We start from the raw sequence: 16,393 nt of genomic DNA, 5'->3' as shown, positions 1-16,393 counted from the left end.
GCCCCCGCGCCGTCCTGCCCGCGCCCCGGAAGGACCAAGCGGCTGCCGGGAAGATGGCGGCGGCAGCAGCAGCAGCAGCAGCGGCGGCGGCAGCAGCAGCAGCAGCAGCGAGCGCTCCGGTGTGCGTGCTGGTGCTGGGTATGGCCGGCTCCGGGAAAACAACCTTCGTGCAGGTGAGGGGCGGCGCGGGGGCGGCGGGCGGCGGCCTCTTTCCCCCAGCGCCGCGCCCGTGGCCAGCGGGGCCTGACGCCTCCTCGTGTCCCCGCAGCGCCTGGCGGCCCAGCTGCACGGGCAGCGCCGCCCCCCGTACCTGATCAACCTGGACCCCGCCGTGCCCGGGCTGCCCTTCCCCGCCAACATCGGTGAGCGCGGCCGCCCGGGCCAGCCCGGCGGAGGGGCGGGGGGGCGGGGTACGCGGGGCGCGCGGCCGGGCTCCTTCTCTGCCCTTCCCGAAGCGCCGCTCGGCCGGGCGGGGGCTGGGCCGCTGCTGAGCCCCTTCCTCTGCCGCCGCTCGAGCTGCGCGCGCTGAGGGCCCGGGGCGCCGCGCCGTCCGCCGCTGCCGTCGGCTGGCGGGGCCCGCGGTGCCGCCGTCCCGGTGGGCTCTTGCCTTGCCGGCCGCGAACGTCTGAACGGCTTGGGTCTGGTTCCCCGCCGCCGAGCAGCGGTAGCCCGCGGTGCTCCCAAAGCGCTGCCTGCAAGCGCTCCGCAGGACGCGGGTTTTTACAGAACGTGCCCGGACAACAGGCCGGACCGTGTTTGGCTGTTCCAAAGGGCTTAGCGATCGCGAGGTCGGTGAGGGTCCTGGGTCTCCAGCTTCCTAACGCTTCCCAGCCTGCCTCTCCCGAGGGTCGGAAAGGCAGCGTGGATACCAAAGCTGGTTTCCTGCTCTCGGGTGAGTAATCGGAGTGTCTGCTCCGGTGTTGGGTCTCTAACGATACAGCCAGGTACCAAATTGTCGCTTGTTAACTGACATTGATCAGCTGGGAAGAAAATGCCACCCAGGAGGCGGCTGCTGCTCAATACCTAAATGGGCGGTGTTTCCTGTAAATTGCGCGGGGTTTCCTAAGAGTGTTGAGAGCGTAGCAGATCTGCTAGAATGTATTAATTCTGCTCTGGAGATTTTTCCTGTTGGCGCGAGATCTGTTACCAAGACAAAAGGAGACTTGCTGGTAAAAGAAGGGCTTTCGCCTCTCCGCACATGGAGGGAGGAGGGTGCTTTAAAAGTGATGTCCTAAAACGGCTCCTGTGTCTTCCTCCTCTAGATATCAGGGACACTGTGAAGTACAAAGAAGTCATGAGACAGTATCCTTTTTCTGTTGGAATAATGACATTGGAAGTCCCGGGTTTTGTGAAAGTAGTCTGTTGCTGCTGCACGCCTGTGCTGAAGAGGGCAGGAGGTGCTGGGGCTTGCGGTAATGCCGAATGTTGCGTGGTGTTCGGAAGGTTTTGACTATGTACTTCTTGCATGTGAGATTAGAAACGTGTGTTCCACAACAAACCTTTGTTTCTTTGGACACAGACTCATAGAATCACTTAGGCTGGGAAAGACCTTCAAGATCATCAAGTCCAACCGTTAAGCCAGCACTGCCAAGCCCACCACTAACCCATGCCTCGAAGTACGACATCTACACACTTTTTGAACGCGATGGTGATTCCACCGCGTCCCTGGGCAGCCCATTGCAGTGCTTGACCACCCTTGTAGTGAAGAATGTTTTCCTAATATCCAACCGAAAACTGCCCTGGCATAACTTGAGGCCGTTCCCTCTTGTTCTGTTGCTTGTTACCTGGGAGAAGAGACCAACCCTTGCTGTCTGCAGCCTTCTTTCAGGTAGCTGTGGAGAGCAATAAGGTTGTGAGCCCTCCCCCCGCCCCCCCCCCCCCCCCCCCTTCACTTTCTCCAGCAGCCCTAAACAACGTAATTAGCGTACAGTTCTGTATGCATGGAAAAGGATTTTGAAATCTTCGTCTTTAAGCTGACACTTGGGGTATCTTTACAACATCCATTCCCGTTACCGTTTAAATTGTGCTACAAATGCATTTGTGCAAGAAATCTTTTAATTATCTTTTGAAGTGTAAATTCTTCCAAGTTAAGCGCATCCAGGGCATTGTTAAATTATGAGTCACTGGCTGTGTTGTAAATCTTTTTGGAAAGACAAAGATGGCTTTGATGTGTATACGTACGTATGTTTTCTCTGTCCGGAGCGGTATTGCCTGAATAATGGCGAGGGGAAGCCACGGCACAGCCCCTTTTCCTTTTGTCAGTCACGCGTGTTTGGGCAAGAGAGAGACCGCTTAGTATTTGTTATGCTACTGCATCACTTGGGAGACTGAATTGCGTGTTAGGGGTATTGTCTTTTGCTGCAAGGTGTCCGGTGTGCATTGTACACGGCCAGCTGTTAGAAGGATTGAAAAAGAAGCCCTCTGAGCTCTGCGTAATCATCTGCTTTCCTAAACCAAGCCTCTAGATACGGGCTGGGCCCAAATGGTGGAATAGTGACCTCTCTCAATCTCTTTGCTACGAGGTTTGATCAGGTACGAGGCTGTTCCTCTGTGATGCTGTGCTGCGAATACTGTGCTGGGAGGCTGCGGGAGGTTTTTGTGTATTTTGGAGTCTCCTGGGAGCACTGTGTGTGGTTAGCCTCCTAATACTTCTTTGGAGTTAGAGTATTCTCCATACAGAACCATGTATTTTACAAAGCAGCCAAAGCGCACTGGCTTTCATATGGGAGATTTCAGGTTTTCAGCTTTTTCAAAAGTAAACTTTAGAAGCCACGGTTACAGAGCGTTCTTCAGTGGTTTGTACGTAACTGTTCCGTTGCACTGTGGTCTCTATCGAGTCTTTCATACAAATGCCCTGATTCTGAAGTCGGGAAGCTCACTTGTGGGAACGGGTTAAGTTTTCCTAGGGTTATTTGATAATTGACTGCTCCCTTAAACCCCAAGCGGGAGCCTGTGCAAGGTGCGGAGACAGTGCACAATCTCTTAGTAAAAAGGTCGGGAACAGCTGCATTTGTTACACTGTTTCTTCAGTCAGGTCCTGGAACAGAGACCAAATCAAGGTTGTCTCTGACCTGTGCGGTGTCTGAGCATTTTCCACCGCGCCTCTGTAGGGCATTTTCACACACTGCAGAGCTTAGAGACTGTGCTCTTTTAATACGTGCATGCAGCTGTGCAAGTTGACGTAGTTTCTGTTAGGAAATGATGATGAAAGTTTCCTGTTGTGAGCCTAAATACAAAGCGTACTCCTCCTTTTTCAATCAGGTGATGAAGTTTATTGAAAAAAGGCAAAACGCATCAAAGTGAGTATGTTCTACCAAGTTCTGCTTTTCTGGGATCAGTGTGGGAAAACCGTGTGAAATCCTAAAAAGATTCTCTGTGTGTTTTCTAGTTGTTTTTCACCCTTGGTATAGATTTATTTTTTTTTTTTTTGTAGAAAAGGGCACAGAATTAGAATAGATAAACCAGGGGTTCTTCAGCTACATTGAAGAAATGTTTGCTGATTCCAGCTCTGCTATTCACGGCTACCGTTAGACGGTCTCTTTTTTTTTTTTTTTTTCCTGGCGCTGTTCGAACAGGCGACAGTTAATTCTTCTGAAGAGTTTGCAGGAGTAAGTGTCTGCCAAGTGGGTGCCTTCAGCTTTAGTAGAATCTGAAGAGAGTATGTGCTTCTTAGATACAAGATTCACACAGGAGATAGAGAGGTGTGCCTGTAAATCTTGTCACTGTTTGGGAAAAGCTTTTCTGATCTGTAACAGAGTAGTCGTGTGATGTGCCGTTGTGTGCTTGTGGTGATCTGGTGAGAATGGGCCCTTGCGCTTAACTGCTTTTCCCTTACGGTTTGTTGGGGGTGATTTCTTGCCAGGTATGTCATTATTGACACGCCGGGGCAAATTGAGGTGTTCACCTGGTCAGCATCAGGAACCATCATAACTGAGGCCTTGGTAAGTGTTTGCTGTGTGACTTGACAGTGTGGCTGTGTGAAAGAAGTGGTTGTTGAACAGCACGGACTTCTAACTAAAATACCTTTTACTTTTGTGTTTCCAGGCTTCCTCTTTTCCTTCAGTGGTTGTTTATGTGATGGACACCTCTCGCAGTACTAACCCTGTCACCTTTATGTCCAACATGCTGTATGCCTGCAGGTAAGCAAAGCTGAAAACGCAGCCCGTCTGCTTTGATGGTTGCATCTCTGTGATCCTTAATTTTGGAGGGGAACCACAGGATGATTTGGGTTGGGAGCGACCTTGAAAGGCCGTCTGGTCCCTCCTTGCCGCTTCCATGGGCGGGCACATCTTTCACTAGATGAGGTTGCTCGAAGCCCTGGCCAGCCTGCTCTTGAGCACCTCCAACAATGGGGCACCCGCAGCTTCTCTGGGCAACCTGCTCCAGTGCCTCGCCGTCCCCCATCGCGTAACATTTCTTCCTTTTGTCCAGTCTAAACCCATCCTTTTCCGGTTTGACCCTTGTCCTGTCGCTACAGGCCCTGTCAAAAAGTCTCTCTCTCTCTCTCTCTCACAAGCCCCTTTTCATGTACTGAAAGGCCGCAGTAAGGTCTCCCTGAAGCCTTCTCTTCTCCAGGCTGAGCAGCCCCAGCTCTCCCAGCCTGTCCCCCTAGGAGAGGCGTTCCGGCCTTCTGATTGTTTCCCTGGCCCTCCTCCGGACGCAGTGCTCCAACAGGTCCGCGTCTGCCTTGTTCCGTGGGCCCCAGAGCTGGACGCAGCGCTCCAGGCAGGGCACCAGGAGAGTGGAGCAGAAAGGGACAAATCACCTCCCTCAACTTGCTGGCCACGCTTCGTTTGATGCTGCCCGGGATACGGTTGGCTTTCTGGGCTGCAAGTTGCACATTGATGCCTCATATCCTCTTAATCCGCTGTTTTGGTTCTTCTTCGTCTTAGTGATTTTCCCATTGGATACGCAAAATGATTTAGGTGCCAGTGGACATCTGGAGGTCATTGGGTCAGAACTCCCACCAAAAGCATGAAATGATGGAGGAGACCTTAGTGTGGTGAAGGCTAGTTACCTTCGATCTGACACGTTGTCTGTTGCTTGTAACATCATCTATCTAAGATGTATCAAGATAGGCTAGCTTCAGCTCCTTCTTATTCTAAACACATAATATTTTATTCTAGGGGCTTTTTGAATGTTGTTGATCCTTTCAGTGGTTCTTCAAGGTTTGTTTAGAGCTCAGCATAGCATGGCGTTCTTGATTTATTGTCTCCCTCCTCGTACGTGGATTTATCTGCTTTCTCTCGTGTTAAACCGGGGACTAAATACCTGTGTAAAGACCAGCGTATCTAGAGCTGTCATAATTCATGGTAAATGTTGGTAAAAGGTTTTCAAAAAACCTATCGATCCTATTACCAAGGTCAGAAGCGGTATCACTGCGATAGGAATATGCAAAATGTGTCTTATTGCACGCTGCGTTTTCTGACATCAGTGTCGAGCAGAAAATGATAGAATGTGTACACGGTGAAATTAATACGTAAGCGGATGTTTCGAGATAGTTTTGCTTTGTAGATGTTTTGAGTTCTTTGAATTCATTGCTCAGTTCACAAGTAGTATCTCAGAGCCTAAGGTTTGGGTCAAAATAACTAGAAAATGCCAACAGAGTCAAGTACTGGGATCTGAGAGTCATAGAAAATAGTAATCGACATCAACTGGGTGTGTAGAAGGGGATTTTGCATCTTAGAGGCATGCGCTTGCATCTTGGGGGCAGGGGGAGGGGCATATTTTGTTCAACTACGGTAAGCAGGATCTGGCTGAAAGTTCCATTCTAATTGATGCGGGGGAAAATAATGATCTTTTGAAGGTCAAACGCGTTCAGTTTTGCACAAGTCTTGTCTGCCTTAACGCTTAACTTGTTTTCTATTCTAGTGAGATTTAAATTAATTTTTAATGTTTTGTGTGTGTCTTCCCCTTCCCCCTGCCCCTTCTTCCAGCATCCTGTACAAGACAAAGCTACCTTTCATCGTTGTCATGAACAAAGTAAGTTAAAAGTATGGTTTCCGTGCCCTAGGGGAACATTGTTCTGCTTAGCTTGCTTTGCTGTAGCGCCTTTGTCTCACTACAGTAATGGGTTTTCCAGAAAAGAGAGGCTGGGAGGGAGCTTCAGGCTGAAACCGGATCTGAAAGGGGTCTTCAGTCTGGTGTACAAAGGCACAAGAAGGATCAGGGATGAGCAGTTACACCCGAACATTCAAGCTAGAGATGATCCTAACCGTTGGAAAAATGTTTTGCACCTTAACCCTAGGCTATAAGGCCACTTAACTTTGTAACATAAGGGTAAGTTCATTACTGAATCTGCTCTTACAGTCCCCTGCTTCCTCAGAACAATCGTCTTCATCGTTAATTATTTCTACTCAGCAGCAGGCTGATGACTCACAGTGGGAACTGTGTAACACCTGCCTGTTTTGAGGAAGGAGGCCCATGCATTGTAGCAGGCAAAACTTCACAAAAGGCGTCCTGATCAGTGTCACTAAAAATATGCCAGTGTTTGCCAGCAAGCAGAAGCAGATACTTAACTAGCCCAAGGATACAGCTTCGCTGTTGTGTCAGGTGCCTGTAGCCTCAAAGGAATGCTTTTGAACTTAAGGGCTAGCTGGCTCTTGAAAGGCAGCACTTTCACATGTTAACAGAATCCCGTTTGATTTTTGGTGTGAGTGCTCTTCCTCTTCCCCACAGACATCCTTTGTGTTTAAGGAATCGCTCCCCAACATAGCAGGGTTTGCACGTGCGCGCACAAATATCCCATACGCTTCCTCTGGAAGACCCCGTGCTTTGAATGTGAAATTTCACCTCACACCAGCCAAGCAGGACTAGTGTCTGATGTACTCCGACGGCATGCATCTTCCCAGTGACCCAGACCGTGCCTGTCTTTGATAATGCGCTTGCTTACTTGGCAAGTTTTTGTACACTGTTTTTTTTTCCAACTCTGGACAGTAATTTTAGAATAAGCTGTAAAGCTTTTTCTGTAGAAGAAGGCACGAGAGGTAGGGAAAAACATTTTTTGAAAGGCTGGCAGAAATGGGACTTCATCAGTATACGTAAGGAAAGGTGGACCCAAGGCTTAGGATTCATAACTTTACGCTTCGTTTCGGTCTGATGTTTAGCCTTCAGTGAAAAGTAAAGCTAACAGCATCTGAAGAATTTTTAACAAGCATTTTGGAATTGACTCTTGATAAGAATGGAAGAATCTCAAGGAACTGGTAGGTGTGCAGTGGCAAACACATAGATTTAAGGAACGTTACGATTTGCAGAGGAGAAAAAATAATGCCACTTTCTTGTCAACGAGTTGACTTAATGTTATTTATAGGATTTAATCAAGCTAGCTCTAAATGTTCAGGCTTTGACCCTTGATGCATTCAGTTCGGTCTCTAACCCCATAAGTAATCCTAGGCAATGCTTTCTTTACCCGTTTTCCTCCTTCCCACTGGTGCTGGGAAATGAAACGTGTCAGAGTTTTAGATGCCTCATATTGCGATAATAGCGGATATACATGTGGTAAAATATGTTTACAAAACTCTTTAATAATTAGACTGTTTGCATAGCACTCCATGTAAAATTAGAAAGAATTCATCATTATTGCTTCTGAAAATTTTCTCTTCTCCTTCCAGACTGACATAATTGACCACAGTTTTGCGGTAGAATGGATGCAGGACTTTGAGACTTTTCAGGATGCCCTGAATCAAGAGACATCCTATGTCAGTAACCTGACTCGTTCAATGAGTTTAGTGTTGGATGAATTTTACAGTTCACTGAAGGTAGGAATATTCCTTTTTTTACTAACTTGCGTAAAAGCTGGAGAAGGGGAAGCTCGAGGAGGATATTATTGATACACCTGATGGGAGGATGTGAGGAAGACAGAAGCAGGCTCTTGCAGTGGTGCCCAGTGAAAGGACAGGGGGCAACAGACATGAAGTGAAACGCAGTAAACTATGCTTACAGAGAAGGGGAAGAAACAATTAATGTAATTTTACTAACTGAGCACTGGAACAGATCGTCCAGGGAAATGATGGAGCCTCCATGCTTGGAGATACTCAAAAGGCGCTCAGGCGAGATCTTGAGCAACCTGTTGTAGTTAATCCTGCTTTTTGAGTAGGAGAGGTTGGGCTGGACGATCTCCAGCGGTACCTTCCCACCTCAACCGTATTGCCTGCCCCTCTGTAAAAGGGCTTTGCGCTGGCTGCCCTTTTGAACTGGCATCTGTTGATGAGCCTTGCACTGGGGGTGAGGCTTTGCTGGTGTGAACATCGAGTAACCGTAGTTGCGTGTCACACTGAGTGGCAGCGTGAATCATTTAATGCTGGATTGTGATTAATCGTCAGGGGAAAGCTAAGAGAGGCTGGCAAGGGGTAACATTCTGTGTCGTAGCGTCTCCCATCTGAGATAATTTTCCTTGTTCTGAGGGTGTCAGGTGCGGCTGGGCAATTCAGTATGTAGGGAGACTTTCAAAAACGAACAAAAAAATGCTGGTGTGCTTGCTGACACAAGAAGAAGTGGGGTTTTTTTCCACTTACCAGGTTTTGAGAGGACAAATCCATTTGGTTTCTCTGGAAGCACTGTACCTTGGAGGGTGTTAATGATGCATGCCATAGGCTGCGCTAAAAGGGTTCAGCTAATTGTGGTTTCGTCAGCTTTTACTTGAGAAGGAAGCAAGCCGAGGGCTTTACGGGTATTGCACGAAAGGCAATGAAAATAAACTTAAGTGATACCATTTGTATAGGTAATGATAATTTAGCCAAAATAAAAATACTGTAAGTGCCCTATGGGGAACAATATACAGTCTTTCAAAAGAGATTGTACTGGTGCCGTATACGGGACTAAAGTACTTCCTAGTCCTGATTTGCTAATCGACTGTCTGTATACGTGTCATATCTTCAGAACAGTAGACTGGAGAACAGGACATACGCAGAGGATTATAGAGCAGAAGGCAACTTGTACTTAAGGGCAGTGAAAGTATAAATATTAGTATATATTGGCACAGCCCCTGGACTAACGCTTGAAATCCTTTGGACTGCTTGATTGCATGTTTACTGTACTATTGATGAAATGCAAGGTTGTCCTGGAAAAAGTCTTCCGTTTGAAAGTGAGTACTTGAGATGGCTTGCTTATGAAAAAGAGGGAGAATTTTCACTAGAAGATGTGAGATTCTTAAGGGTCACCAAGTATGGGCTAGTACTAGTCTGATTAAAGGGGTTTTTAGATAATTGGTTTAATAAAAGCAGAACAAATGGCCAGAAGTGCAGTGACAGACAAGTTCAAATTAGAAAGCAGATGTGCATTTTGAACATGTGTTGCCGTAGTAACTGATTCAATTCTCCATCTCTTGCGGTTCAGGGAGCTGGATTGGGTCTCGTGGTCTATTTTGCTCTTTAATTCTAGTACGCTGGTGTTGCAGCAGTCCTACTAACCACTTAGAACTAGGTTCAGCATGAGAACGCGGACTATTAACAGTGAAAGACTTGATCTTCCTTTTGGATTGCCCTATCTTGTTCATTAAGGTTAGGCACTGTATTGCCTTAACCGTGTTTTTTGTGAGGTATTGGGATTGCAGGTACAGGGATGGGTGCGGAGTCAGGTTTTCTGTGGATCTTTTTCTTTTTTAACTGTTGCTTTTCCCCCTCTCTGCTCTGTGGTAGAACTTGCAAAACAGACAGGAAAACCCAGGTTCCCGAGTCAAATAAGAGGGAGGGAGGAAGGAAGGAAGGAAGGAAGGAAGGAAAGAAGGAAAAAAACCCTCAAACACCACCCCCACCCCCTCCAAAAAACCCAACCAAACAACCCCAACGCCCAAACAAAAAACTGGAGGTAACCAACATTCATGGCGGGGCGGGGGGGAGTGGGGGAGAGAGAGAAGTCGAAAGTAGGAATGACCAAAGCTGGAAGTATTACTGCACACTCTGGTGCCACTGTGATGATGTCGTGGTTTAACCCCGGCCGGCAACCAAGCACCACGCAGCCACTTGCTCACTCCCCCCCACACCCGGAGGGGTGGGGAGGACAATCAGAAAGGAATGTACAACTTGAGGGTTGAGATGAGAACAATTTAATAATTTACACAGAATAAAGAGATAAGAACAACAGTAATGACAATAATAATAATCACAGTTAGGGTGGAAAGGTGGGGAAAATCCAAAGGAAAAGGGAAGAAACCCCAAGTGATGCACAGCACAACTGCTCCCCACCTGCTGACCGATGCCCAGCCAATCCTCGAGCAACGATCCCCGCCCCCAGGTTTATATACCAGGCATGACGTCCCATGGTATGGAATACCTTGTTGGCTGGTTCAGGTCAGCTGCCCTGGCTGTGTCCTTTCCCAGTCTCTTGCGGTGCACCAGCTACTAAGAAGAAAATTAACTCCGTCCCAGCTGAAACCAGGACAGACATTAGTGTTCCCTATTGGTTTTTTTTTTCGTTCAGGTTGTTTGTTTAAGATACTGCTTAGTCTTTCTAGCTTTGATGATCCATCAGTGAACACTTGGCTCTGTTACTCTCCAGTTCTGGTATGTGGTTTTCTTTTGTAGGTGGTCGGTGTTTCTGCCGTGCTCGGCACTGGACTGGATGATTTTTTTGTTCAGCTTTCTAAAGCTGTAGATGAATATGAGAGGTAAGGTGATAACCTTTGGTCCCTGACCCAGCGAATACTTGCTGAAGTTCCTGATTTTGTGAGCCCACTCCTTTGATTTGAAGGACTGTACACTTTTCACAGCCACGGTAGTCTAGGGTTTCTAGTAAACTCCAGTGCAAGAGTCAGCGTAAAAAGCAGCAGTCAAAAGGAGCTATTCAGTGGTGAATTTTTGCGCTGAGTGTTCAGTGAAAAAGCGAAAGCTATCTGTGCCAGCAGATCTGTATCTAGGTTTGAATTGTCGTCAGGGAACTAACATCAGTTTGGCAGACCGAATAGGTGAGCAAGTTGAAAATCAGTTGAGAATTTGCTCCTTGCTGGATTCCTCCCCGTGAAATGCTGCCAGGCTGCTCTGTAACATTAGAAAGGGAATCCAGTAACTTGGATTGCTTGGAAGTACCTAAACCAGGCCATAGACTATTGTTAGAGGGAAGTGTATCACGCTGGATTGGATAGCCAGGGAGGCTGCTACAGCTTCACGCTCCCAGGTCTGATTAGTCTGGCCTGGTCGTGCCCCCAGGTCTGGATACTGCCTGGTCTCTGCTCACCTGCAAATAGGCCCTTTTATTCCCTTAAGCCTCTCTTGCCCACACGTGTTCCTCCCCAAACCTCCTGAGTGCCTCCCTTTTCCCACCTTGGGTTCCTCCCCTAAACATCCCATAATAAACCCTCTGCTATCCCCAAATGCTCTTTCCTTGCATCCCGTAGTGTGTCGCACACCCCTAGGCAGCCAGACCCCTAGCCTGTGCTCGCAGGGTGATCCAGAGGGCTCCCGATGAGGCATGGTGATGGATTTCACACCTGGACCTGATGGGTGGGGCTGATGGTTCTGCTGGGACAGCCCTGGGAGGGGCTGGGGTAGGGTGTCCCTTCCTCCGAGCCCTTAATTTGGATCCCCTGCCTGCCACCGTGCCCCTGTTCCTCTGGGTTTGTTGAGAGAGGTCTTGGGCGGTTTGGTTGCTCTCCTGTGATGGGCTGGGAGCATCTGGGCAGGGTATTATTTGTGCTCCCGCCTCGCACCTCCAAATGTGTGTCTCTGCTCTTTGGAGGTGCTGAGGAGTTTTGCCACGTAACCTGACAATTATTCTGGGATACGCTGCCTACATAATGAAACCCCGGTTAAGGGTTTCCCGTAAGCTGCCAGCACGCATTTGCAGCCTGGAAAGGCAACCGTATCCCGGGCAGCATCAAAGGAAGCGTGGCCAGCAAGTTGAGGGAGGTGATTTGTCCCTTTCTGCTCCACTCTCCTGGTGCCCTGCCTGGAGCGCTGCGTCCAGCTCTGGGGCCCAAGGCACAAGGCAGACGCGGACCTGTTGCAGCACTGCGTCCGGAGGAGGGCCAGGGAAACGATCAGAAGGCCGGAACGCCTCTCCTAGGGGGACAGGCTGGGAGAGCTGGGGCTGCTCAGCCTGGAGAAGAGAAGGCCTCGAGGACACCTTACTGCGGCCTTTCAGTATATAACAAGGGCTTGTAAGAGAGATGGACAGAGACTTCGTGACAGGGCCTGTAGTGACAGGACAAGGGATGACGGCTTTAAACTGAGAGAGGGCCGATTTAGACTGGGCGAAAGGAAGAAATGTTACGTGATGGGGGACGGCGAGGCACTGGAGCGGGTTGCCCAGAGAAGCTGCGGGTGCCCCATTGTTGGAGGTGCTCAAGGTGAGGTTGGACGGTGCGGCGAATGAAGAGACGGGACGCAGCTTGATGCAAGCAAATGTCAATTTATTGTACAGAAGCACGAGGTTTTATAGACTTTCAGAAGCTGCGCGTTTTAAACAGATTGGTTCTTGAAGCTAAGCCTTGCATACTAGGCAATCCCCGATTGGTGGTTAACTGCCATCAATTAACAGCAAGGTGTTACCTTTCCTTGGCGCCATCCATCTCCCACTCCCCTGTGCTCTGTAAACACGTCTCATCACGTTAATTGTTGTCTAGACAAGCTCGAGCACATTCCCCTCAGCTAACTGATTGCCGCGCATGGTCCTAGTTTGCAGCCCGCTCCTGCAGGACGGGGCTTTGAGCAACCTGGTCTCGCGAAAGATGTCCCCTGCCAAGGCAAGGGAGGTTAGACCAGATGATCTTGGAAGGTCCTTTCCAACCCAGACTATTCCATGATTCTAAGAAGAGGGTATCCACATCCCCTTCCTCCTTACTTCCTTAAAGAAATGTTTCAGAGGTCCCATCGGGATGCAGTAGTTTGGAAGCCTGTGAACAGTCTTTGTGTATGAGATCCCATTGAACTGTCTCAGGGGGCGCAAGTACTGGCAGAGAAAGTCGTGTCTGTGATGAGAGGAGAGCGACACACCTGCTGATGAGCTGTAGCAGTGAAATGACTCCTCAGTCGAGCTGGTTTAATTTCTTACCCCAGAAGACGGCGTGAGAAAGGTTTGCTATTTCAGTGAAGTATGTTCACTTATTTTGCACCCGTTGGTTTCAGACTCCAAACCTGGATAAAAAGTCCCGTTGGTCTTTCTGAAATGTCTCTCAAACATGAAGCCTAGAGAAAACTTTTTGGGGGTAAAAGCAAGGCTCCACGATGATCCTCGCTTAATATAAGTGGTGCATTAGTTCAGCCTGAACACACTCTTATTTCTCTTTGCAGAGAATATCGTCCAGAATATGAGCGCCTAAGAAAAACACTGGCAAGTATTTTGAACTATTGTACACCTGGGCAGTGTATCTTGGGGTCACTGTTATGTACACAGTTGCTTCTGTGTTGGGAGGGTCTAACAGTCATTCACTACTCATGCTTGTTGCGGAGAAACTGCTGTGCTGAAGCTCACCGTCTGTCTTTTTTCCCCTGCATTCGGTGGAGCCTATCTCTGAAAAAATAATAAAGATGTTTTGTAAAACAGAGGTTGCTCAGCGTTTTGGTGCTAATAATTCATTTGGGCAAATGGTGAGAAGATGATTGGGGAAGATTTACATATCTTCCCTTCAGGATGAAGAGTAACCTTCCAGATTCATTTGTTGAGAATAGCTGTGTATCTTTCCGCACCAGTGAAGTGTGCTGTTGCAGTACCAAAATCGGTACCGCTGCTCACTTTGAGTTCTGGCTGTCCAAAGGACAGTTGTCTGCCGGCGCAACTTCGCCGAGTCTGGCTTCCTGATGCTGCTGGAAACGTTCTGGAAGTCCGTTGTGCTGGAGGTTGCTTTCTACCTTTACCCAAAAGTTCTGTGTAACCTTAGTTGTAACGTCAGACCTGCTCGCTGGCTTCTGCTGTCTGGCTGGGGGACAGGCTGCTGGTATCGGGCGAGAATACTCTTCTGTTGGTGTTTTAAATGCGCTGAACATCCCTGTGTAACTTTGTACCTACAGGAGAAAGCTCAAAACAAACAGAAGAGAGAGCAGCTGGAGCACTTGTGGAAGGACATGGGCAGTGTGTGTATGCAGGACAACACACTCGCAGGTACCTTACTAGGAAGATGGAGTTTATTGCAGAAGTTGTCTGAAGAGGCTGCCTTGAGAAGACACGCAGTGCTTTTCTGTCTTCACAGCAGAAGCGTGAAAGCAGCTTGATGTTAGTAAAGAGGAGTGGGGCTTTAGTTCCTGTGGGGTGGGTCAGGCTTAGCTCTTCTGTGTGTCAGTCAGCGGGGTGAGCAGAAGAAAGGCTGCCGTGTAGATAAAGCAGGGGACACACTGTAATGAAAGTAATGAAACGCTTTAGCCAAGGTGAGAGAGTCAAATTAGAATGTGAGAAAGCTCTGCTGTTGGTGGAACTGTGGCCTTACATGAGGGTGACTATGGTGCTGATGCAGCCTGTCATTTGGAATTTCTTTGGAATTCAGAAGCAGCTTTCTGTCCCTTTAAAGTAGGTGTTAATTGCTGTGTTTCTGTGCAAACACAAATTGTCAGGGCACAAGCGACCTGACTTGTTAGCGTGCCCTTTTGTGTATAGCCCTTTCTGTTTCCTTTGAGGGTCTGACGATGCTTCTGCAATGGGTCCCTCTGAGCTGATCCTAACACGAGGAACCCTTGATGAAGAAGACGAGAGGGAGAGTGATACCGATGACATTGACCGTGAAGGTAAGGGAATCGGGGATCTGGTCCGCTCTGAAAGCTGCCTGCCGGTCTAGTCAGGAAATACCCTCTGTATTTCGTTAACTGGCGTGCCTGTCAGGAGGGCCTAGAGAACAAGCAGACGCTGTCGCCTAAACACAGGCGTCTGAGTCTGTAGCAGAAGCCCAGCTGCAGTGCTTCGTCCAGCGCTGTCACACTCTGGCCTTTGTGCAAGTTCAGTTGTAAGTTTTCTATTTGAGTAATTATTTTTAATAGGTGCGTAACATGCATAAACCAGATAACTTGTTACGCTTGGAGCATGCGGTGACCTCTGAAACTGATTAACGCGCAGTGTGTTCCATCATCTCTTTGGCCTTACAGCTCTCTTCCCTTTTCCTGTGACTCTTGGTCTTGCAGCGTTCTTCTAAGTTCTTACATTGTGTCATTTGTCTCTGATATAGCTCAGGGACTTTGTCTTTGTTCTTCCCCTGTTCCGTTGATCTTCAGGACCACTTGTTTCTTTTGCCTTGTAATGAAGTTGAAATACGCGTTGCTCTGACTAGCCTAACTCTAACTTTCTTCAGTAACACAAGTAGAACAAGTGCCGAAATAGCGCTGAACTGTGGATTTTTTTTCTGCCCCAGTTACTGAGGAGAGTCATGAAGAACCAGCCTTCAGAAACTTTATGCAAGAGACGCGGATGAAATACCAGAGAAGCAGCAAGGCGAATGAGTGAGACCTTCAGAAGCAGGGGGTTCGGAATCCCTTGTAATGGACTTACAAGTAAAAGAACAGTGTAAAGGAACTTGCGTGGGACCACGCATGGAGTCATCTATCTGTGAACAGCTTCCTCTGATGTATTTGTATCTTTCTTCCTGTGTTGGTCGTATGAGTTGAACGTCTTGTATCCAACTGACTGCACCTTTGGCCATGTGCCAGTGTGACTTCCTGAATACGAAGGAACCAGACAGGCGCTTCCTTTTGCTCCAAATCCTTCACCTGTGCCTGTTGAGAGCCTGGATTTTGAGCTCTGGCAGCATCAGCATCTGTAGAGCACTTCCTGGTCTCCAAACGTGCATTCTGTTCACCTTGTGCAGACAGGTGTCTGCTGCAGCCAGGACACAAGCGAACTCTCTGCTGCATGAAACTTCATCAATCTCGTGTTTGATGTCTTGGTTTTAATTAAATATATTTTACGTACTAACAAACGTGTGATGTTTAATAGCGGGAGATTTCAGTTCACTGTTCCAATGGGAGACCTTCCCCCCCCTGCCCCCCGCCCACTTACAGCCCACCCATATGGATGCACAGCAAATTCATCTTAATTACATTACACAGACACAACACAAATGCCTCCTGGGAAAATCCTGAGTAAGAAAAGTTCCCAGGAGGGAAAGCCAGAAAGAATCAGGCTAGATTTGGCTGAGCACTGAAGTACGCGTGGCTGCGTGCTGGCTGCATATATCTGTAGGTAATGTTAAAACGAGGACTTGGAGACTGGCTAATGCTCATTTTCCTGGTAGCCACCACGGGCAGAGATTTTCACTTGCTGTTTACCATTCTGAACTCTGGCATCTTTGTTTCCTTTCCCTCCATGCAGTGCTGTGGCCTCACTGCAGAGATTTCTCTGTGGGAATCTGGCAGCACGGTCTGCCAGCACAAGTTCTGTACATTTGTGGAAAAACAGTTTCTGTGACTCTTTAAAGTATAGCTGGGAGGGAAGGGAAACTGACAGCCAGCTGTTACCTGCCAGCTCTGATATGCTTACTGCT

The 16,393-nt window shown here is 48.3% G+C and overlaps 1 protein-coding gene across 1 annotated transcript; it reads left to right on the top strand.

The window, feature by feature from the left end:
* The first annotated feature begins 39 nt into the window (after window positions 1–39).
* LOC308064227 (GPN-loop GTPase 1-like) lies at window positions 40–15,829 on the top strand. The gene is made up of 14 exons (XM_080388315.1): window positions 40–173; window positions 269–362; window positions 1,263–1,302; window positions 2,466–2,532; window positions 3,262–3,299; window positions 3,863–3,941; window positions 4,045–4,139; window positions 5,937–5,982; window positions 7,611–7,757; window positions 10,521–10,603; window positions 13,224–13,263; window positions 13,941–14,031; window positions 14,541–14,648; window positions 15,266–15,829. Exons 1-14 carry the CDS (start codon window positions 54–56, stop codon window positions 15,355–15,357), a joined length of 1,140 nt encoding a protein of 379 aa, XP_080244441.1. The 5' UTR covers window positions 40–53; the 3' UTR covers window positions 15,358–15,829.
* The last annotated feature ends 564 nt before the right edge of the window (window positions 15,830–16,393 follow it).

This window comes from Falco punctatus (genome assembly GCF_963210335.1).
Source record: "Falco punctatus genome assembly, chromosome: 5".
NCBI classification, from domain to species: Eukaryota; Metazoa; Chordata; class Aves; order Falconiformes; family Falconidae; genus Falco; species Falco punctatus.
Note: the sequence above shows the minus strand (reverse complement) of the source record. Positions and strands in the feature narration are given on the sequence as shown.

Excerpts from the sequence above, each read along its gene's own strand:
- LOC308064227 (XM_080388315.1), top strand. The coding sequence starts at position 54 with ATGGCGGCGGCAGCAGCAGCAGCAGCAGCGGCGGCGGCAGCAGCAGCA. Across the intron at positions 3,300-3,862 it reads AAAAGGCAAAACGCATCAAA|GTATGTCATTATTGACACGC; the intron begins GTGAGTATGTTC and ends ATTTCTTGCCAG. Across the intron at positions 3,942-4,044 it reads CCATCATAACTGAGGCCTTG|GCTTCCTCTTTTCCTTCAGT; the intron begins GTAAGTGTTTGC and ends TTGTGTTTCCAG.